Below are 24,129 nucleotides of genomic sequence, written 5' to 3' on the forward strand. Positions count from 1 at the left end.
GTAAGCAGCATGTTTTCTTAAAGGTGGACTTAGTATAGAACATTGAAATGGATAAGATCACATCTTGTCTGCTAAGTCGATGTTATGTTACCGGTAAGATGGCAGGCAATTGAAAAGAACTAAGCTAGGAAGCATTGAAAGCACACCTTCATGGAACACGGTGAAGAAAGACCTTTACTTAGAAGCAACAAAGAATAAGAATAAATATTTCATTTTCAGTCACAGCAGTCTGATGCTGATCACAGGGCATGAGCAACATCTACTCTTGTTATTGTTATTCATGTTGGCTATTACATGTTCATCACTGCATATACAGGTGCATTCTGAGAACACCTTTATTGTTGAAAATCAATATAGCACACAGATCTAACAGAAGGCTCCTCAGAGTAATTTCAGCTGGTGGATTCCTTGTTGTGTCTCTCTCCCAATCATGATGTAAAGCAATCCCACAGAATGAAATACTAAGCCTGCTAATAGTGAGAAAACCTTTAACACCCACAGAAAATTTTCACTCCTAACAGAATAAGGAATCCTTATTAAGGACTGTGTTCATAATGTAAACCTCCCTCTACATTTCAGGGAACCAGACTGCATCAAAAACAGTTTACAACTCTAATTTATTCCAACACCCTTTGAAAAACTCAGATGGATCACCGAGCCCTAAAGCATCTTTAAAATCAGTTTCTTCACTTGCTTTATAAACAATTTTCCTTTTATTAAGGAATATCTAGTGTTTTCTTATTATGAAATGTTAACAAACACTGAGCTAAAACCTCTATGCAAATCAGTGCCTCATGACAGATCAATCCCAGCTTGTAGGAAAAAGTTGGTCTTAAAATCATTGAAACACTAGAGCACTGGGGCCCATGCTTCACTTCAGTAAGACTGCTGACAAACTTAGAAGTTTCTGAGCTAAAAACATATGCGGTTTAAAAATTAATCATGTTAGAAGAAGATTTCAAATTAATAGTTTGAATTACTGTACTTTTTCCTCATATCTGAAGTCCATAGGTTAGAAATTTTACCCGAGAAAGATGAAAAAACTTACACTGTGCTTAGCTGTACTTTCTCTAATTTAAAATATAAGACTCGCTGCACCCCACATGCAGGCATGACTTGGGATCCAGTCTTAACTCATTTGTCCTCTCCCTTAGTAACAACACATTACCAGTCTGTTTGGTAGAAAAGACCCTCCATTGTAGTTACTGCAATACACTTTTCTCTCTATTTGGTTATCAGTGCTTAATGTTTACATGCATATCAGCCATGCTGGTGCTCACTAAAGGTCTAATTGATCTAATACCTTATCTCCAGCTGATAGCAGATGCTTATGGAAGCAGTACAAGAGTCAAGTCAAGTATAAAGTGAACTTTCCCTTGGTTTATCCTCCCAGGTTCTGGCAATTGGCTTAAAGACTGCTTGAGCTGGAAACTGCATCTGGATCATTGTGTTTTATGGGGATTCATAGTCTATACTGGGGGGGTTTTAAAGTCTTTTTCAGTAAGTTCCACAATTTAATTACATGGAAGTTGTTTTGTGATGTCACAGCTTTTTTTATACTGAGATGTGGTTGAAGTTTTTCTACGGTACAAAATGGACCTCTGTTATACAGAAGGCCTCCAATGGAATAACATTTATTTTTAGAAAACAGTCAGTTGAATAATTTTGTTGTTATTAATCTTGTGAGTCTTAAAACAATTATCAAGGCACAAATTCTGGACAAGGAAATAAAATCAGAACATAGAAATAAAGCTGTCTCATTAGGATAAGCAAGAGCAGCTCGCACATGTGCTTACGTCTATCCTGTGTTTCCACAAGACCTATCAGACTGAGGACCTGTTCTACCCTGGACTCTATAGAGGTTAATACAAGTACACAATTATAAATCCACAGAGCAGATTACACAGCACATATTCTTATGCAATAATAAGTGTATCTGTGCCATAACACAATCTTGGTGAGTATTTGGGGGAAATTATTGCATAACTGTCTTACCCTTATTCTTCAAATAGTTTTTTCTGCACAGGAGATAGTTCTTCACCACTTTTATTTTTTTAATTTATTTTTAGTCTTTCAGAATGTGATAAAACTATTATTAGCTAAAAGTGGTACTGTAATAGGAGTTAAATTTTCTTCATAGCAACAGGCAGAATATTGCTTTTCTTTTACCTTTTTAATACTTTCCCAAAGGCTTTAGAGGTAATCATTCAGCTTTTGAAAAGATCCTGGTTTTCCTGCATACAATCTGAAATCTGACCTGCAGAAAACAAGCTATATGCAGTGCTTAAATATAACTGACTTTCACACATTTTGTACAAAGCTATGTTTTCAGTGAACCATGCTTCTGAGAAAAAGGAAAAGATGTTAGGGACACACTTTCAGGCTTTTAAGAAAATAATCAACTGAATACAAAATGTTTTTCATTCTTCTAATAAAAATCTTCCAATAAATACCCTTAAGTTTAGTAACGTATTGACACAGATAACGCATTTTTGCAATGCATATGCAAGAAGACATATGCAATGTTTTCTTCCGAAGCCTCCCATTCTGCAAAAACTGAAGCACATGGGTAACTTCTATGCACATCAAGATTTACAACAAAGACAGCGGGATTCTGCACTTGCAGGAGTGTGTCTGGGTTTAGGACCACTCCTGTCCCTCAACGTCCTTTATCAGATCACAATGTGCTTGAGGCTCCTTATCTGTAGTTGGGAGGGCCCCTGGGCATTCCTGGCTGCGCCCCTGGGAAGCGTGGGTTTCCAGGTGGATAGCCTGGCACTCCAAACAACCTGGGCCCCGGTGGCCTTGTCACAGCTATGGATGGGGGAGGAAGGTCTCCTTCTCTGCTCTGTGGGGGATAGTGGCTGTTCGGGGCAGGGCCTGGATGCTGGAGTGCCTGAGAGGAGCTGGCTTCTTGTGGCTGGCCTGTCTTCTTTGCTTCATTGCCCCCCTGTCCTTTCTTGTTGTCTGAAATGTGTTTGGAGAACAGAATTAAAAAATGAACATGCAAACCAGAAATACCCTGAGAGGGAAATCCTGCAGCCGCCTGTGCACTCCAGAGTGTGGTAAAAAGTCTGGGGCTCCCCTGCCAACAGCCTGAAAACTGGGGTAATGCACCTTCACGATCTTTGCACCGTATTTTCCCTCCAGTCTTTCTGCGAGACCCCATATGAGGAAAGTGGAGGCTTTTCCCAAGTAGCCAGATGCATTTAGATATCGTTTATAAATGACGATGAAGGTAGCAATTTCAAAGTTAAGCGGGCAGGTTTTGAGGCTGCAGACACACCTTGCACATGGTTCTTCCAAAGATAGTCATTTCTAATCTGGGTTTCTCTGCTAGGCTTGAGCCTATACGAGGTGTTTGGCATGCATGCATGATGGGGAAAGTCTAGCAGTGTCCACAGGAAAGGAAACAGCCTGTGAAATCCTTCAGAACAGACTGAAACTTGCCTGACCAAGCTAGGCTTTCTGATAACAATTGCTACTGTACTGTGTTCTCACTATACCTTCTCCTGGTGAATCTGGCACAGATGGCAAAAGTTGTCCTGAGCAGTCCTGGATCAACGAAATAGGATATGAGGGTGCAAGATTTGGACCTGACTGGTTTGTGACAGGTCAGAGGGATCACTAACATTCAGACTAGGCTTTAAGTGGGTTTTTTGCAGGGCTGGGATCTTGCGATTCATTATAGCTCTATTACAGCTTTTTTTACTTCATTGTTGCCTGGTGTGGAATAACATTACAGTATTTATTAAACAAACCAAAGAAAGAAAAATGGACTGGAGATTAGGCTAATACTCATGATTCAGTATTGTGAATATCTTTCAGGTGATTATGGCAAAAGAAGCAGTCAAGGCAGTGAGGAAGACTATGGTCTGGCATAAATGAATTCCTCATCCTGAGGACTTCAAAACAGTCCTTACCTTGGTTTGGAGTGGATTCGTCTTGCTTGCCTCCTTTTTCCTTTGGCTGTGGTGGTTCTGTCTCAAATGGATTTTCCTCTTGTTCGTTTGATTTTTGTGCCTTTTGTTTATTTCTTCTTTTATTTTCTTCTGCTTGCTAATGATGGGGAAAGAGAGAGGGCATCTTTAAGAGACCTGAATGGCTTCTCTAATATGTAGTAAAACCAAAAATCAATAATTCTCTATTCCTTACACTTTGTAGCTTCTTTTTAAGTTCCAAGTTAGCTTCCTTGTAGGATTTAGATGTAGCATTGAGGTAATAAATACTCAGGCTAAATTTAAAGAAACATAATTCCTTGTTAGGTAGTGATTTCAATATAAAGATTCTTACAACATTCTTATAGCAACAACTACAGCTGTGCTAATGTAAAGCCTGGATCTTTTCTTCATTTATCATTCCTAATCAGCAGTAGTATTTTGGCAACAAGCTATATGCTTCTTTACCGTATAAAGAAGACACTTATTTCACAGGAAAAAAATACTGAAAGAAATTATTCTGTCTATTACTACTCTACATTCAATCTTCTAGTAGTTAAGGAAGATGATCCATAAAGCTATGCCTCAGTATGAAGTGTATTCTACAGAATAACGTATAAAAGTTAATTAACTTGTATGACATACCTTAAAAATGAGTAAATCATATTTATAAAAGCTTTTGAACTAATACAATAGGCAAATTCAAGTACTGCCGAGAAAACAGCCAAAAGCATATGCTTTCATTTTTTGTTTTAAATTAGACCTCCTTCTTCTACTAAACAAAAACATAACTGCATAACGCAGTTTTCATTTTTCAGTGTATTGTATTACTTTTGTGATAACGCTATGAAAATAGTATTTTTTACCATCTTGATTTAATTAGAGAAATTCTGATATGAAGTCTTTTATTGATGTAAACAGTAAATAATTAATCTGCATATGCTGTTTTCTCTGCTTTGCCTGATTTTGCCTTGTATTTTCCTTCTTTTTTTTTCTTTTTTTTTTTTTTTTGTTTGTTTATTTTTAGTGTCTTTGCCTTGGACCATTCCAAGAAAGGAATAGCGCTCAGAAAAAGTCAGTAGGAGTTGACCAGGCATTTCAGAGGACAGTCTGGATTCTTTGTTTATCTAGTCAAGGGATAAAATAGAATATGATGTTAAGTGAACCTTGGCAAAATTTCATCTCAGAATTTAATTTTGCTCGTGTAAAATACTGCAATTTCTGTTATATTCTGTAATCTTCTCTACGTATATTGGCAGTTCTATAATGCAGGGTTAAATCCCAGCTCATCTCCACGTAGAATTAACTTTTAGTTCAGCAGTGTGCTAAATAATCCGATATATGTATACAGCAGTTTAAAATGCCTTTATAAAGCAGGACTCAACACTGTCTCTGAGAAAGACTGTTCTGGGGTCATCATTCTTTACCGGGTACTGACTTAAGAAAAATCTCTACTAGCCCTGTTTCATAAGGTCTCCAACACCCTGTCTCACACTCCTGTCCCAACAGCATAGAGTACATTGTTTATCAAGGAAAGTCCAAGGCACTGAAGGTCGGACTCATTGAAAGTTACTGAGGAAAAAACTCTGCTTCACGGTGGTCATGTTTCTATTGAACTTGCTAAGGATTTATGATGTGCTGTTCCACCTACTGTATAAGCTGATCAAAGTCACAGCACTTCAGATCCCCTATAGCCTTTTGCATTTTAATAGCTTTGCCATTATTGTGGCAACAACATTTTTGAAAAGCAATAACAAAAACAAAAAGAAAGCCATTGAACAAAAAAGAGATATTACCTTTTGTGCAAAGGCACTTTAATTATGATCAAATAAAAAGCTCATGAATTCTTCAAGTCCCTTACCACAGGGCAATCAGCATTGTATTTAATTAGATATTCAGTCAATGAAGATTCAGAGTGAAAGAAATCTAACAGACCTTAGATTAAGCAAGCTTTGAGTTAATATTCTCTACGTACACCATCAGCAATATAAAAGGTAGGATGAGTCCAGGGTTAGAAGCATAACCAAATACCTTCCCGAACCAGGAAGGGAAGTCGTGTTCCAAAGTTTCTGATATGACTTCAAACATTCTAGTCTTCCCACTATCAGACAGAAAAGTTGACAGTATATCACATACAAATATTATGGCAATGTCAATGCAGTAGTATGTAGGTTAATCACATCACATCAAACCTGGGAAAAGGTTAACTATACGTTAACATTATTTAAAACTTCACACTCTGAAAGGAATATTATTTAAATTAGTATTTATATATTTTAAGGGGGAAAATAGACACCAATATTTTTATTGTATGTTAATAGATTTTTCCTGCAGTTACCATCAAGATTACTCCTCAAAGAATCAGTGTACCGAGTTGTCAACTCCATACCACCAACTAAAGACTGAGGTGCAATTTGTGCTCTATGAGGTCCTGGTGAAAAATTCAAATCCCATCTTTGTATGGTTGATAACAAAAAAAATGGTCTGCTTGCAACTGGTTTCTGTTCAGCAATGTTCAGTCCAATTCTCCTCTCTCTTTGCTGTGTACCAATGCTATAGAAGTCAGTGGCTGTGTTATAGGAAGTTTTTGTTATTGTTACAGTAATCTAATCACCTTAATGCATAATTGTTTCATGGCCAGCTTATCTAGAAACAATTTTCTTCCTACACCATTAACATTAAGCTTTTCTTGCAGAAGAATTTTAATAGCTGTTCCAAAAGTCCCTTCCTGTTTATTTTGCTTTTGGCTCTGCCTTACAATATAGAGTTGAACGTTTTTTACCTGAACAAGACCAGCAAAATGAGTCTTTATGTGTATTAAGACACATCGGCAGTTTTAGTTGGTTAAAGGAATTGTCACCAAATTGCCACCCAATATACCAGTCATTGAGGTCTCCTGTCACCTCTTTTCAGTTCTTGTAAAGCATTTCTGACAACTAGGTCTTTTTCTTAACTCATTGTTCTCAACATTCACCCTCTTCCCCGTAATGTAAAAGGTTGCAGGTAGAATTCTTCAGACCAGTCCTTTCTCTCCACTTCCCACACCCACCCATGGTAGGTGAGAAATTCCACTCTGTGCTCTCCTTATCTTTTCCCCAGCATGCACAAAGCATTTTCTGTTGCAACTTTGCTGATTCTGTCCTGGCTTCCCTACTCCTGGCAGGTCTTCGTTGAGTTGCATATGTTGACTTTAATGATGGATTAACAAAACAAAACAAAACAAAACAAAACAAAACAAAACACAAAAAAACCCCAAAGAATTAGAAGTTTCATAATAGATAAGACATTGAGTTACCAACAGAATGAAAAAAAAGAAATATTTTCTTTTTTGAATGTAGAGCCATGCGCTACCAGTATTTACCCACTGGCTGCTCAACAGTAGCATTACCTATACCCAGATTGAATGAACCCTCATTAGTTTCAAGTCTTCCCCCATTAAAAGTTACATTGAAGAGTTCACATTTTTTTATGAAGAACAAAGTATCTCTGCATTTGACAGAGAAAAAGTTGCAGGCACTATTATCTTACTCATTTTGAACAGTAACCTTACCATTTCAGTAATATCCAATTCAGTAACTGCAGCTACTCAGATCTGACTCCACATGTCTCCCTCTGTACTTTCTTTGCTATGACTGAAATAAAAAATCTTTCTTTGCATTACTTGCTTTGTTATCATCTTTTCTGTAAATTCAAGCAATTTTCTGTCTCATCAGAATTTTTGGCATGTCATGCAATTCTCCCTCTTAGGTGACTCTGACTGTTGCAGGTGCCTAGGAACAATCTCCCAGATATTTTGCCTTTGGCCAAACTTAATGTGGCAAGACTTCCGCTGCTGCCCTGGGGATTATGCAGATATCATTTTACTCAGAACAGTAATGTATTATTCAAACATTTCATTGGAATCAGGATGTCTTTTTTACTATTCTCCTACTCTTGCTTTGCTAATACTTTGTTCAAAACCAAAGGCTAAATTCTTTTAAAAATTTTAATTTCATATATTGACTGTTGTTGTGTACTCATTATAGTTGTATGTCATGCTACCTGGCAAGTAAAGATGATGAAAATGGTCCTGGATTTTCCAGGTAGCATGCACAGAAGGAGAAAATGTGTCAACATCTAAGCTGGCTTGAATGCAACGCACATGTTTGCATAGGCAAGGCAGGGCTGTATTTTTAGAAAGGACTAATGAACCTGGAGGTCTTGAAGACTTCAGAAACAGAATCAGCTTCAGAGTGGTGATACAGATACAGGAAATACTGTGTCAGTTGGAGAGAGTCACAGCAGTCAAAGACTGACTGCACCACCATTCGTTTAGCAAACCACCATACGTTCTGATGTGTTCCTCCTACAGAGCATATGCAGACATTTCTTGAGAAAGCCATCACCCTCAAGCCAGCAGACCAGAGATGCATAACAGGTAACTGCTCTACTACTTAAGAATAATTTCTGGCTTAATTACAGCAGTAATGACAATTTTTTACATTACAACTAACTAAAAGAATGTATTTTCTGTTCTACACTTCAGATAAAATTTTCTAAATAATTACTCAGTTTTCTAGGATTCCAGCTCCTGGAATTATCTAGGATTCCAGCTCCAGGAATTATCCACAATGAGAAATGAGACACAATTAAACACTCAGCCTACCAGGTGCTAACAATGATTATAGAAACTCTTTTTCATTACTGTATCATTCACTGTGATGTGATGTGATGTGATGAGGCGGTTCATTACATCAATAACAAAAGATGGATGTAAAATGCAAAAAACCTGAAAGGACCACAATCAAAAGATGGTGGGATGGAGACAATGGTGTACACAGCAGGCAGTGTGGAGAGAAAGAGGATGAAAAGCAACATGGCCATGTAGAAGTTATTGGATCTAGAAGCCTTGAAGACCCTCTCTTGTGGGACGTTGCAGCACATCACTGCCCAGCACTGCAGGTACATCGAAGTGTGGAGGCGCAACACATTGATCGCTGGGAGACATGGAGCATAGAAAGATCCCATCCTGGAAAAGAAGCAAAGAAAAAAAATAACCACTTTTTTGTAGAACTTCTGTCTTCCTAGATAGGCCACCAATTCCCTATGTCAATGTGCCTTGCAGCCATACACACTGTGCACTCAGAAATCAAGTTCATAAAACCATCTTTATATTTTTTTTCCTCATCTTGTCTCTTCAGTCTTGTTTTAAGAAGAACTGGAGGTATATGGAGAGAATTCTCCATATGAACTTTTTATTTCAAAGTTACAAAACCCTCTTTCTCTGCAAATTAAAGGACCTCATGAAATGTTATCCACTTTTACTTTGTCCCTTTAGTTCAGGTCACATCTCACTTGTGTTGTATAAAAAAAGATAGCCCTAAAGCTAGGTATTACCAAAATAATCTAGTTTATTCTTTATTATTTTTCTTAATATACTAGCACCATTTTAGGAAGGATATTTTTGCTTAGTTGACATATATTTTACTTCTATTACCACGGTTATTTAGTGCTTCATTCCAACAAACTTTTCATTGATTCTGCTAAATATTGTTTTTTCCTTATTATGTGTGGTTGCATGGTTATGACACTGAAACAGTTGGGACCATTTTATTTTTATCACATCTTGTTTCTTGTACCATGCTGACTAGAGAGCAATTACTTTCATTTGCCTGGCCAAATGATACAGAACATAGGAGATCAGGAATCTACTTCTTCCTTAATTATTGTCCAGGTGACAGGGGTTAAGCTGCTTTGCCTCTGAGTACCTCAGTTTTTCTATTTAAAAAATAAGAAATAGATCTACGTGGTTGGAAAGACCTTCCAAGTACAGAAATATTATGTCAGACTCTATTATATTAATATCTTTCCTTCCTCTTTTCATATATCTTCAATGAAAAGATAAAGGGTTTGCTAATCTATGGTTGAAGGGAGAAGGCATCTCATGGCCCTGGTCCTTACTCTCATGGAAATCAGTTGCAAAATATCCTCAATTTCAAAAAGTTCAGAATCTGGGTAACTTATGGCCATTATCATAATATTTCAGTACAACATTTATCATACGGTAGACAAATTCTTGCCAAAGCTTATTCGTACGGAGAAGACTTGAAAATTATTTGCATCCCACTAGCTTCGTGAAAACACAGAAAAAGAGAAAAGAGTTTTCCTAACAGCATGGTCTCTCGTACACAAAAATAAATGCACACATACAAGCCTCTTGTATCCTTTCTAGCCTGTGATAGTGGCAGCTCACCAGCTGCAGCTGAAACTCTTTTTTTATTCTGTTTCAGATGAGGACAAGCATGTGCAATAGAATTTGTAAAGCTCAGATAAAACAGAAATCAATTTATCCTATGTATGTGTTAATGACAAACATGGTTTTGGCAGTGTATGTGTATTATAATTCAGTCAACCTTTTTTTATTCATCTGATGTATTTAGTTCCGTTTAAATCATCAGACATTATTTTGAAAAAGACTACAGCTCTAGTGCCTTACTTGGCCCTGCAAATATCAATTAGGATGTAAAAGTGGTCCCAACCCTGCAATAAGCTGTAAGCCAAAGGATGCTCTATCTAAATAGCATCACAAAAGCACAAGTCACAGTTTCTGTGCCAGAATATGTATATTGGGGCATGGCAGCTTAGAAGTTCAGAGTCTGTACATGCAATGAAGGATAAAAATTATAGGTATGTATAGAAGTTTCATTAGACAATAGTAAGGAATCGACTCCCTCACCCAGTCCTCAATGTCTCTCAGGTAGAGAATGATTTCCAACCTGTCTTCCAAAGTGTTAATTACAGCAGTAGAAAGTATTAGTGACATCAATTGTGTATAAAATTGCAAACAGAGTTTATGCTGCAGCCTCATCATTTTGATGAAAAACAGCCTGAGAAATGTTTCCCACCAGAAATTAGAATGCCAGTCCTAAGGCAGATAACAAGATGCCAGTTGCAAAGCTAAGCTGCTTTTCTAAGGTGCAGCACACAATATAGGTGCCTGACATGCCAGTGGCAGGGCTGGACTCCTTCCAGCCACACTTAGGTCATGCTATCACTATGAGGCCATAGGTGGTGCCATGCTCATCCCCACCAATATACCGTCCTTATAAGCAAGCCCACATTGCTGCTGTTGGGGCCCTCAGTGTATCCCCCCAACAGGGTTTAGTTGCAGAGGCTGCAAAATATTTGCAACCTCTTTCTTTGCCATATTTCTGAGGCATTTCTTTGACATGTACACAACACACCACCTTTGGGCTTTACAGAAGTAAGGGCTCTCACCAAGCAAAAACTCTGATTAGCAAAGTCGTATTAAAGGTGAATAATTAGGCCTTAGAAAGAATTAACTTTGAGAAGACAGTAGCGCTTGAGGAGGACAGTTTCTGAGGGAGACAGAGCATCTTGCATGAGGACCCTACATGCTGGTATTCTTTACCACTCATGTAAAGTCCAAAAATGAGATGAAACATAGACCTCTTCTCCTCTATAGCTAAGGACTAATAATGCAGCAGTAGCATTTTATGCACATTCACGTGCCTGCACAGATAAGTGTACATGTATTTGTTTTAAGGCCTTTTTTCACAGGACACATGGGAAAAGAGTGGTAAGGTATTTTGAAAGGCTGAAATTCAAAGCAAAACAGTACAGGCCAGGTGCTTGTTCTAGCAAGCAGTCATTCAAACATAAGATAAGATTTATTTATGCAGTTTTTTACTGGTTGGTCTTACCAGCTCATTGCAAAATCCTGATGCATCCAGTCCCATAATCTTAGCCTAGAACTAGTTTTGAAGTGGTCCCACTGGCTGCAGTGTACCAGAGTTTGATATATATTGCATTACACTTCCATCAAACTAAAGCAATGGGACAGGATCAGCATTTCAGAAGAATCTTTCACAGATACAGCTAAATCCTGCCATCCTGCAGATGCAACATGCTTTGCCACACCTACCAGATCATGCCTTGGTTAAAGATCAGTCCCAGCACATTTCCACTTATATCGAACTCAGAATATGATGGCTGAAAGAAATAATACAGATGCTTTCATTAGGTTTGCACAAATGGTTTTAAGATGACTTACAGTAGATTAAAACTGTAACTTTCAACAGCAGCAGCATACTGGCATTGTGTTGTAAGGCCTCTTGTTCCATCTTATCAGTGGATCATGAAACAAATTAATATGACTCAAAGCCAACAGGCAGACTTTAATACAGCTTGTGGTATTTTACTGAAAATCTTTTTGATATTTGTTCCGAGGAAGGTGCTAATGGAGAATTAAAAATTGTTCTGGGTATTGGGTAAATTTTAAAACAACAGTTCATGAATTTTCCATTGGAGTGGCTAGTGGTGGTGACCTACAGTACCAGCCATAAGGCTGCTGTGATTTAATTCCTGTTTGAACTATAATACTATCTTTCATATTTTAACAGTTACACAGTTGAAGAATTCTTTTTAAGCATTGATAGATGTTGCCAATCATTGTCTTACCCACTTAATAGGAATATTTTATTTCTAATTTGAGTGTGTTTGTTCTAATTTTTACTTCAAGATTTAGCCATGGGGTCTCATTATCACTTTGTCTGCTGAAGAAAGCACTATATCATGAATTTTTGTTTCCAGTATAGACACATAAATGCCATAAACAAATAATTTTTTAGTCTTACATTTCTGAACTATTCATCTGACCCTTTCATTCTCTTTTTCCAAATCTTTAATCATTTTCACATCTCTTCTTTTACCCTATTTATTAGTCTCTAATTCATGAACACTTCCATCTGCAAACATTGAATACACTGCATTTGAGTGACGATTGAAATATACACATACATATTAATTTGTGTGCATATGCAGCAGAACAAAACTTTCTGGTAAGAAATTGTGGCTGTAAAGTGTTGGTTTACACCTAAATGTCTGATTCAAGCATATTGTTCATATGGGTTTGCATAATCACAAGATTTTGTTTAATCAGCTTTCTCATAAAAGTGAATTTTGTTACACCATAGCTGGTGGCTTGCATGATTCATCACAGTGGGTGGACAGAAAAATAATGAATAACGTGTATCTTCCAGGTATTAATTACATGACTGACTGATAGGGAGAGGAAGGGGCATGAGATACAAAAATAACTATTCTCTTATGACTGAACCAAGACGAAGTTATTCTATGAAAATCACCAATTAAAGGCACAATTTTTAATTGTATTGTGTCATATTGCTGAAATATTTGGAGCCCCTACACTCTTTCTGTGTATTTTTGTGTATATGTACAGCTATATACATATATGTTTACAGCAAACTACTATAGTTATGTTGCATGTAATTATGAATCTGCTTCCATACAAGGAAAGATTAAATAGATTAGTAGCATTCAACTTGGAAAGCACTTGACTAAGGAGAGCTGTACAGAGGGATAGAATAAGTGACATGGAGAGATGAATAGGATCGTACAGAATCAAACAATGTGTGACTGTTCTTCATAACGTAGGGGCTGGCATTAACAGATAAAATAATTTGAAATTTAATTTTTAAACAAACAAAAGGAAGTGGTTTTCCACACAACATGCAAGTTAATTTCTGGAATTCTTTGCTGAAGGACATTTTGGCTGTCAAAAATATTTAGGATATAAAAAAGTCTAAAAATTAATGGATTATAGGTACATCACAGCCACTAACCAAAAAGACACAGGTATAGTTACTTCCTAGTGAAGATTTTAAGCTAGATATTTCCAGAAATTCAATGATTTCCAGTTTGCATTTCCACTTCTGGCTGTTATTTCAGACAGCTTGCTGGACCTGAGAACCATAATGGACCAGACCGTTATAGCCATTCTTATAAACTGCCAAATAAAAATGTCAATAATAAATAGGTTTCAGCCTCCCCTACCAGCAGATTGTTGTTGACACTTTGAGAATAATAATATATCATGGAAATAAATGTCCCCTCATTGCTGGATAAACATGTCATAGCTTCCATTAACAGTGTTGAAACCTTTGTGTGTGGGCTGTGATGTTTACTCTCACTGCTTATCACCTCTGTCTATGATGTTCTTTACTTTGTATATGGATGAATAACTAGAAAGAAGGATGGTATCTGTGCAGCTCTTTAGTCCAAAACCTTAATTAAAGCTCTTTCCTTTATAGGCTCTGTTCTACTGATTGAGTTACTGTATTATATTCCATTAACATCCCTAATGATAATAAAAAACAAAGAGCAAAAATTATGTCTGAAGTGTTAATGGATGAGTCTTCACTTGGCAGCTGGCACTCCCAGTTCAAGCCAAGCTGTCCTACAGTTCACTGTGTGGCTTCCAATGCCGGGACACTGCAGGCACCTCACAAAAAAAATACATCTAGTAGCCCCATCCACATGTTCTGGATACCCAGGGTCATCTCAGTTAGCACTAGGCACCTGTGGTTGGGCAGGTTATGCAACAAAAAGTCCCTGCATAAAAGGCAGCCGATTAAGAATAAATAGTAAGACAGAAGAGACTTCATGAAGCCCAAATGGAAGCCAAATCATCCTAGGTAAAGACCCTGTCCTACAGTATTCAGAACGGCTTTCAGGCTTACATTCATTCAGGCTCTTTCATTGATGGTGGGTATCTTGAGAGGGAAAAGATCCAGGCTATCACTTCAACATCTTTGCAAAATATGATGTCTGAGCTATTTCCTGTCAGATGTAGCACTGGCTACAATGATTCATGTGTTCCCCACATCCAGCCTTAGCTATTGTGATGGCTGTGGAACATCTGAAAATGTGAGGAAGCTCCAGATGCAATTTAAGTATATGAAAATACATGGTTCCACAAGCAGTGCTGGCTCTCTGCCCATGCTGTATTCAAATTCCTGCATTTGATTTTGATGTTGCAAGAGTTATAACTTGTTTGTCCACAACATGGCTGCCTGGTTGTCTTTGTCTCCAGCCCTCCACCAGTCCTGTTTGAGACACACCATAGAATTAACAGGGAGAAACCTGAACCTTACTATAAAGGCCGAAATTTCACAGGACCCAGCAAATAGCAATGAGATTGTTCTACCAGAAAACCGTTTTTTCTATAGAAAACACCAAAACTTTCTCTTCCTCTGGAAAACTATCAGCTCTCAAGAGGCTGCTTTTACTAAAACAAGAAATTTGTACACATATGAAGGTAAAATTTTGAGGGAAGGAGGACAAAAAGATGCCAGGACAGCTATGATGGCTGCTCATGCAGATGTACCCAAGACAGCTTGAAATGACTTAGCTCTTTTCCATACCTCTCAGTAAGTACAAAAGAGGCTTCAGGAGCTTCACAAGCTTTGCCAGTACCCTGACTACTACTTCAAAGGTGAAAACGCAGCATCAGACCTTACACTGTAGGTATCTTAGCTGGCTAAGTTAACCTAGCTCAGCTCTGTGTAAAAGTCTCAACTCCCAAGTGAAAAGCTCTACACCTGCTTATGTTATGGCACTTACTAACTTTATTTCAGCTAAGCTAATTCTGGCAAAAAATGTATATAATAAGATTTCTAAAACAAGTTCATTCATTTTTTTCTTCACAAACACTGTGTACTAGAAGACCCTATCCACAATCCTGTAGAAATCAATGAGACTGCATTCTGTGGAACAGGGAACGAGTCTTCAAATTGGAAATGTGTGAAAAATGTGTACCCAGTTTTCTTACACAATTAAATAAAAAAAAAAATCTGAAAACATTTCCTGAAGTTACCAAAGTCTAAATAATAAGACAAACATTAAGGCATAAGCAAATTATGAGAAAAACTAACACAATATTGTTCAGGGACTTTGAAGCTGATATGTCTAGCCAACTGTTAACTCTGTAGGATTGAAAGGAAAATGTAATTTACTGCAAAACTGTGAAGTGATACTCTGACAAAGACATTTAAAATAGCAAATCAGATACTTACAAATCCATACTCCAAGTCCCAGCACCAGCAGTAGTTGAAAAACCTAACGAAGACAGCTCTTAAGAAGTCACCAATTAGAATTGTGATGTATGTTGTCATCGTGTCAGAGACTGTCAACCTCACAAATTCCTGTTAAAGCAATATTTTCTTTTAAGAATGTATTTAAGGAATTAATAATTACAATAATAATGAAAAACTGCACTAGATTCCTAACCTTGCTTACCCTGCTCCAACATGGAAAAGACGCTATTCCTCCTCTACATTCACTGATTCTGAAAAATGCCAGGAGAAAAACTGCCCCGTGTTTGCTAGAGGTATCCTTTGCTCTAATTTGTGCTCATATTATCAGATGAGACTTCCAGGGTATGATTAGACTAGGAAACGCTTCCAGCCAAGATTGCTGCTATAACAGAGATCTGAGCTGATATTTTAAACTGCTTTTGATCCCTTTGACTTTGGGCAGATTAAAAAAAAAAAGTTAATGGTTTTCATTCTCAAGGAGCACCAACTCCCAGTGAGTATGGAGAGGAAAGAAAATCCTAATGGAAATCCTCATTCCTCTACTTTTATTTTAGTAAGTCCCACTAAACCCAACTGTAGCAGGCCTTACCCCAATAGCCCAAAAGGCTATTACTCTCCCTGATCTGAAATTAAGGAGAAAATTGGTGCAGTGATGAGCTCTTGGTATTCTTAGCTTATTATTCAGCATCACTGAAAAGAATAGAGGGGCTGTTTTTCCTGCCTGTCTGCTCCCTGCTGGTGATTTATTCAGTCAGGAGTTGAAGTTGTCAGAATGATGGAGCAACAGCAAAATTTTGGTTCAGTGGTGAATTCTTTCTCATGCACAAAACAACAGCAACGGGCTATGATCAAGTAGAGGAAAGGGGATGTTAGAAAATTCTTTGGAAATGAAATTTTATATTAATAGGTCAATAAGAATAAATGTTCAACTGAATCAAATAAAACAACTGAGCAGATTTACCATTAAACCACTATTGTTCTTTTGCATTATGTTACTTGCCTAAAGATAGACATGCCTTCTCAAAAGCACACTGCTGTAAGAGTGATCTTACACGTATTTCCTTGTTGAGCTACTCCTTTTTTTATTTCTTCTATAGGTTTGTTGTAGTCAGAAACTGATATTGCCTGATCAAAATTCTAATCAGAATTACCACATTTATTAGGGGCTGTGATGAATCCAACTTTTCAAAATTGCTAAATAGCCTTCGCAAGACAAAGATGGGATAAGGAAAAGAAAGGTAAATGAAGAGAATAGTGAAAAGTAGGGGAAAAAATGAAATGCTTTCAATGCTGTCAGCTACCAGGAGAAAGAATTGCTTACTAGACAGGGACCTAAGAACCTCAAATAATTTTTTCTCGACTTTTTAGCTCACAAAAAAGTCCCACATCTGCTTTTCCTCACATTTTCCCATCTTAATGCCACTTATTAGCAGAAATAAGGAGGGTTTAGATATCCTATCTTGTAACAGACTATGATCTATTTTTAAATATGACCACAAAGCAGCTACATTACCTGTCCTACCATTGTTTCCCAGCATGGCCCTCTGGGGACATCTGCAGGGTCCACCTGTATTGGAGGAGCAGTCGAATTTTCTGCAATAGTACCATTGTACAGACTGGCTTCCCATATTGACATGTTATATTTGACTATCTTTTCTTCTTCCAACTAAGAAATAAATTGGAAAAAAAAAACAAACAACATGAGCTTGTTACCAACTCTCAATCTTTTCTACTCCAAGACTCCCATTACCAGCTCAGGCATGGACATGATTTACAGTACAGAAAGAAAAGAATGTCTTTTGCTGACATGTCTGTGACTGTCTGGAAATCCTCATCCTTGCCCAGCTACATGTTAAAAACAGTGAAGGGAAGTAATATCTTGCCTTGAGATTGATTTCATCCATTAGGGCAATAATGAAAGTGTAGAGATTGCCAAGAAAAAGAGCAAAGATTCGTCCCAGCTGCCATCTTAGAGCTATTCGAGGGTGGTAGTTTTCCAGAGAACTGATTACATCAAATAAAGTTGGGCAGAACATTCCTAAAAGTGACATAACCATGTTCACCTGAGAGGAGGGAAAAGAAAAAAAAAAAAATTTACAGTGAAATGTTAGAGGCAAGTTCTTTTATTATTATTGATTTGGGAGAAGGTTGTATTTCCATTACTACTTATTATTTGGTTTTTGATTTAATAAAAACCAAAATCCACTCTGGGAGTCACAAGATGTTTTCACAAAGGAAGAAAGGGATGAAAAGTCAGTCATAATCTGCAGAATTATACTGCAGGTAGATATATGAGGTTTTTTTCATTTTACATTTCACTTAAACCTCTGAAACAATCAAATGTTAATTACTCTGACTAGAACCTACACTTTAACCAGAATTCTTCTATCAGAGAACATAGCAAAACCTATTTTCAGTACTGTTTTATCCTACATCTCTACGACATCTTCCCAATAGACACATTTAAAAAGCATTCCTACGAAAATGCTTCACTAAAATAAATTTATCTGAGATCTCACCTGAAGTTAACTTTAGATGTCACAGAATCATAGAATCATAGAATCATAGAATATCTCAGGTTGGAAGGGGCCCATAAGGCTCATCGAGTCCAACTCCCTGCTCCTCGCTAAACCTCCCTGCTCCTAATACTAAACCATATGACAACAGCATTGTCCAGACACTCCTTGAACTCTGAGGGGCTTGGTGCCGTGACCACTTCCCTGGGGAGCCTGTTCCAGTGACCAACCACCCTCTCAGTGAAGAACCTTTTCCTAATGTCCAGTTCGAACTTCCCCTGATGCAGCTTCATTCCATTTCCTCGTGTCCTATCTCTGGTCACCAGCGAGAGGAGATCAGCACCTCCCCGTCCCCACCCCCCTTGAAGAAGTGTACACTGCCATAAAGTCACCCCTCAGCCTCCTCTTCTCCAAGCTGAACAAACCAAGTGACCTCAGCTGCTCCTCTAAGTCTTGTCCTTGAGGCCTTTCACCATCTTGATCCCCCTCCTCTGGACACGGTTTAATAGTCTGATGTCCTTCTTATGTTGAAGCACCCAAAACTGCACACAGTACTCGAGGTGGAGCCACACCAATGCAGTGTAGAGTGGGACAATCCTCTCCCTTGACCGGCTAGCTATGCTGTGCTTGATGCACCCCAGGACATGGTTGGCCCTTTTGGCTGCCAGGGCACACTGTTGACTCATATTCAACTTGCCATCAACCCAGACCCCCAGATCTCTTTCTGTGGGACTGCTCTCCAGCCTCTTGTCCCCCAGTTTGTACATATAACCAGGATTACCCCATCCCAGATGGAGAATCCAGCACATGCTCTTCTTAAATTTCATACAGCTGGTGATTGTCCAGTTCTCTAGTCTCTCTCAGATCTCATGTCCTCACTGCATAAGCAAATTCAAATCAACTCTGCTTCTTTCTGCCTGATTTTCTTAGAAACCTCTAATAAGATTAACTCATCATCTTAGCAGTATGGAAATGGAACAAATTTACTGAAAGCAAACAGAGAAAGACAGATAACTAGCTTTTACAGAAAGTTTGAAATACAACATAGCTTATAAATTCTACAGATGAGTGAGACATTCTAGTAATGTAACATTCCTAAGTGATTGCTGAAAATAATTTCAAGTCTACTTAAACCTTTTGGTTCTAATTCATTGTGTCAGCCAAAAATGAAAATAACTGAAAAAGTTTAAGAGCTCAGTTATTCAAATTCTATTCAAATTAAATTGCATTACAATACTGTGTCTTTAACGGACTAAAAACAACAAACAGAAAACATTGTCACAATCTAAGTCACAAAGGTTGTTGGAAATCACAAAGATGTTTATTGGAGATTAATCATATTAAAACAATTAAGTAAAAAAATAATGTATTTAGTCAAAAACCATAATTGTTCACTCAGAACTCTAATCTTCCAATTGCTCTGAAACCAGCATTTCTCAGCCATGCTGGAATCCATTTTGCTAGAACTATTACAAATTTTAGTAAATTTCTAACTTCCTGCTACCAAGCGTGTTAGGACTGCTCTTGCTTCTCAGAAATAATATGGCAGTAGAAAGGCACTATGCCAAAAAATAAATTCACTCACTTACCAATATGTACATTCCCACTTGTAAAAAGTTTCATCCATGAGACTGGTGCTCTTAATGAAAAGAAATAAATGGCTTTCTTTTTGTTTTTTATCTATTATTGGTTTTTAATGAGTTCTAGAACTAATTACTGGATTTTTGCATTTGTAGGCAAAGCTGCAGGAGTCAACTACAGCCAACTTGACAAATCACAAATTCTTAAAATTCAAACTTACTGTAACAGGCTGTACATCCTATTTATCAATAGAAATCCATAGAATCACAGAATCACAGAATCACTAAGGTTGGAAAAGATCTGTAAGATCATCAAGTCCAACCATCAACCAAAAAAACCGCCACCATGCCCATTAAACCATGTCCCACAATGCCACGTCCACACATTCCTTGAACACCTCCAGGGAGGGTGACTCTACCACTTCCCTGGTGTGGAATAATTGCTGGAGGTAATTTAAGAGTTAAATTTATATTAAAGGTACAGCATTGAAGAAATCTTCAGGATGGAGTGTGGCAAATATGCAAGGAATCCAACCCACAGAAGTTCCCCGGGCAAGCTTAGATGTTGGCAGCACCAGGGGAGCTTGGTGCGCTGACTCTAAGAGAAACTACACGGAGGGTGGAGCGGAGTGCAGACACTGCGGCCAGGCTCTGTGATAAGACAGGAACTGGAAGGTACTATGGAACTGACAAGCTGCATATTTACTACCCTGAGCTGCATATTTACCACCCTGAGCCAACAGTCTGTCATTTTTTGACAAAATACTATCCTTTGGGTGAACTTTGCTCATTATAATCTCATTATAATACCAGAAAACACACCTCCATCCCAAAGCTACCCACCTCCAAGGTGTGACCACCCCTCACTGAGCTTGCGCTCTGGATTTTTCTTAGTCTATACCTTTAAAAGTAAACGAGAAACTTTTACACCAATTACAATAGAGGTATGTATGACTAGAGTCACTCAAGCTCCACCTGTAAGGACAAATAATATAAAAATGGCTTAAGAGAGGAAGAATGCCAGGGAAGATACCATCGCAGATCACCTCCGACACCTGGGATCAGTCGACGGGCTGAGCCTGTCTTCCCCCCCCCACAGGGACACCTTTGGGTAAGATTCGAACACTTGGTTATACCGAGTGCTTCCCCAGGAAACTTAGATATCTCTATAGAGTTGCTTTATAGCTTAACGCATTGGTAGCCAGGCTATATTACTCATATTCTTGGTATTTGTACATGCTTTGCAAGCAGTAATTTTATCACCGGCAATCCAAAAGAACTTGTGTATCTGTTGCTTCAATAAACTACACTATTCACTAATCTAGCCGTGAGAGTTCTCATTGAATGCCACCAAATCCCTTAAGTGTGGCTGTGCTAGTACGTGGAAGGCGACTAGACTGAAAGTGTATGGTGTTACGAGTGTATCCGTAATCGTAAGAGTTCAATACATTGAATGCGACCGGACTTGTAACACAGAAAAATTGGGCATCACTCAGAATCTAAGCCTAGCCGCCCCCAGCCCCTCTGATATCTGAGGACAAGCTGGAACACAAGGGGGTTTATTTTCCGCCAAATTGCCTTGCCCTTTAATGCAACACCTGGGCAGTTTATTCCAGTGTGTCACCACACTCTCAGTAAAGAAGTCTTTCCTAATATCCAGTCTGAACCTCCGCTGGCACAACTTGAGGCCATTTCCTCTTCTCCTGTCACTCATCACTTGGGAGAAGAGACCAACACCCACCTCTCTGCAACCCCCTTTCAGGTAACTGTAGAGAGCAATAAGGTCTCCCCTCACACTCCTCTTCTCCAGACTGAACAACCCCAGTTCCCTCAGCCACTCCTCATAAGACTTGTGTTCCAGACCCCTCACCAGCTTTGTTGCCCTTCTCTGGACACACTCCAGCACCTCAATGTCTTTCTTGTAGTGAGGGGCCCAAAACTGAACACAGAATTCGAGGTGCGGCCTCACCAGCGCCGAGTACAGGGGCACAATCCCTTCCCTACTCCTGTTGGCCACACTATTTCTGATACAGGCCAGGATGCCGTTGGCCTTCTTGGCCACCTGGGCACACTGCTGGCTCATATTCAGCCGGCTGTCAATCAACACCCCCAGGTCCTTTTCTGCGGGGGACCTTTCCAGCCACTCTTCCCCCAGCCTGTAGCGTTGCATGGGGTTGTTGTGACCCAAGTGCAGGACCCGGCACTTGGCCTTGTTGAACTTCATACAGTTGGCCTCAGCCCATCGATCCAGCCTGTCCAGATCCCTCTGCAGGGCCTTCCTACCCTCAAGCAGATCAACACTCCCACCCAACTTGGTGTCGTCTGCAAACTTGCTGAGGGAGCACTCAATCCCCTCATCCAGATCATCGATAAAGATATTAAACAACACCAGTCGCAAAACTGAGCCCTGGGGGACTCCGCTTGTGACCGGCTGCCAACTGGATTTCACTCCATTCATCACGACTCTCTGGGCTCGGCCGTCCAGCCAGTTTTTTACCCAGCAAAGAGTGCATCTGTCTAAGCCGTTCAGTCCTGTTGTGATACTGCTGAATCTCAAATCGGAATCCTCAGTGACTCTGCCATCTCATATCCTTCTGCAGCAACAAGTTCCAGGGGCAAACGTGTATATAAGAGGAGATGTCCTGGGTCACACCAAAAGCTGGCCTAGCCCAACAGATGCCCAGGGATAAGCAAGAACAGAGCAAACATGTATGAATAGTAAGTCCTAGACTCCAACTATATTCAGTTTGGGCACTTGTTCAGTCAGGTGTGTTTTTTATGTATTTAGTAACCCCCAGCGGCTTTCTCTTTCATGCCTTACATCAGTCTTCCTTCAGACACATGTAAATTTTGGCATTCATAGAGTTGGCACCCACCGTCTACCATTCCTTCCCTTTTGCTTTTTCTGAACCTGGCTTCCACTCAATTCATTTGATGTCTCTTCATTCTCATACTGGAAGACATAATGAATACATGTTCTGGAAGAAAATCTATGTCCTTTGGACAGTTTTAAATATGGTACCTGCTAACTTTATTGAAAGTTTCCTTGTTGCTGCATGGGATAGGGAGGACAGAAGTCACTGGTTTTCTTTCTCTTGAACATTCAATATTTTCTATATTTTTATTATGCTCTGCCTTTTTTACCACTTATCTGAAGCAAGCAAATTCTTTCTCATTTGCCTTCTATCTGCATTTTTCCATGCCTTGACTATTCATGCTGCCCATCTCAAGAACATTTCTAATTCTGCAGAAAAGACATTATTAAGATAAGAGGCGAAATGAGGCACAGAAACTTGCAAAGCTGAAAAGTGAGAAATTATTACAACCAGAAAGCCAATGCTATACTGAGACAGAATGTAGCACATTCAGTTTTCAAAATCCAAAAACTGATGGGTTCTATATTTCAAAGCATAAACATTGCTCATACAGTTTCATAGATATATTATCATTGTATTTTTTATTTTCTTGTGAAGGATTTTGCTGAACAAAGAAATCATCCATTGAATCAATCATTCATTGAATTTTAGCCACTTTAATCTAGTTTGATTTCAGAAAGAAGCTGATTTATATTCTGGATGTCTGTCAACTTGAAGCTCAGGTGCTGGAGCAGATTTTCTTTCCCTGTTTTTGTCAGTGACAGTTTCACTGCTCTGTGTGACTTAAAAATTGTGCAATGATATGCCAGAAGAGGGGCAGCATGACAGCATGCGTACATGGTAGAGTTAAGGTTGATAGCCAATGTGGTCTTATATTCATTATCTCAAAAGCCTTCTCTGCCTTACTGAGAAAGAATTTTCCCTAAGAAAGGAACAGCAACCAAGAGGCACCCACTAATTATTAAAACTCTGGTTCAAGACACAGTTTTTTATCTCTCTCTGACATTGACTACTCCAGATACCAAGTCCCCGTGTTACACTCTGAAAGCTAGAAAATTACTACTTACACAAGTTTTTCCAGCTGCTATGAATCTGGTAAGAAATCCTGTGGCTGCAATCACTTCTAAACACCAGCCCCCAGGCATATTAAACTGTGCCAGCACAACATTAAATATTGAACACTGACTGGCTGTTGCTTTAAATTATAAGTTCATTAAGAGTAAGTAGTCTAGCTAAAATAAATCATATCTTCCACTAACAATGATTGCTGTAGTCGTAGATTTGTCTAACATCTGCTGCAGAAAGCACTAATAAAGACCTAT

General features: G+C 38.6%; 1 protein-coding gene across 1 annotated transcript in view; it reads right to left on the bottom strand.

The window, feature by feature from the left end:
• Positions 1-2,698: 2,698 nt before the first annotated feature.
• Positions 2,699-24,129, bottom strand: part of TMC1 (transmembrane channel like 1) — a 73,258-nt gene continuing 51,827 nt past the window's right edge. The window contains exons 12-20 of the mRNA XM_059834149.1: positions 17,719-17,898; positions 17,349-17,501; positions 15,815-15,943; positions 11,863-11,930; positions 8,707-8,946; positions 5,914-6,039; positions 4,156-4,234; positions 3,924-4,059; positions 2,699-2,967 (exon numbers count right to left, since the gene is read on the bottom strand). Of these exons, the coding sequence (XP_059690132.1) occupies positions 2,699-2,967; positions 3,924-4,059; positions 4,156-4,234; positions 5,914-6,039; positions 8,707-8,946; positions 11,863-11,930; positions 15,815-15,943; positions 17,349-17,501; positions 17,719-17,898 (1,380 nt within the window). The remainder of the gene's footprint in view (positions 2,968-3,923; positions 4,060-4,155; positions 4,235-5,913; positions 6,040-8,706; positions 8,947-11,862; positions 11,931-15,814; positions 15,944-17,348; positions 17,502-17,718; positions 17,899-24,129) is intronic.

This window comes from Gavia stellata, chromosome Z (assembly GCF_030936135.1).
Source record: "Gavia stellata isolate bGavSte3 chromosome Z, bGavSte3.hap2, whole genome shotgun sequence".
Taxonomy (NCBI): domain Eukaryota; kingdom Metazoa; phylum Chordata; class Aves; order Gaviiformes; family Gaviidae; genus Gavia; species Gavia stellata.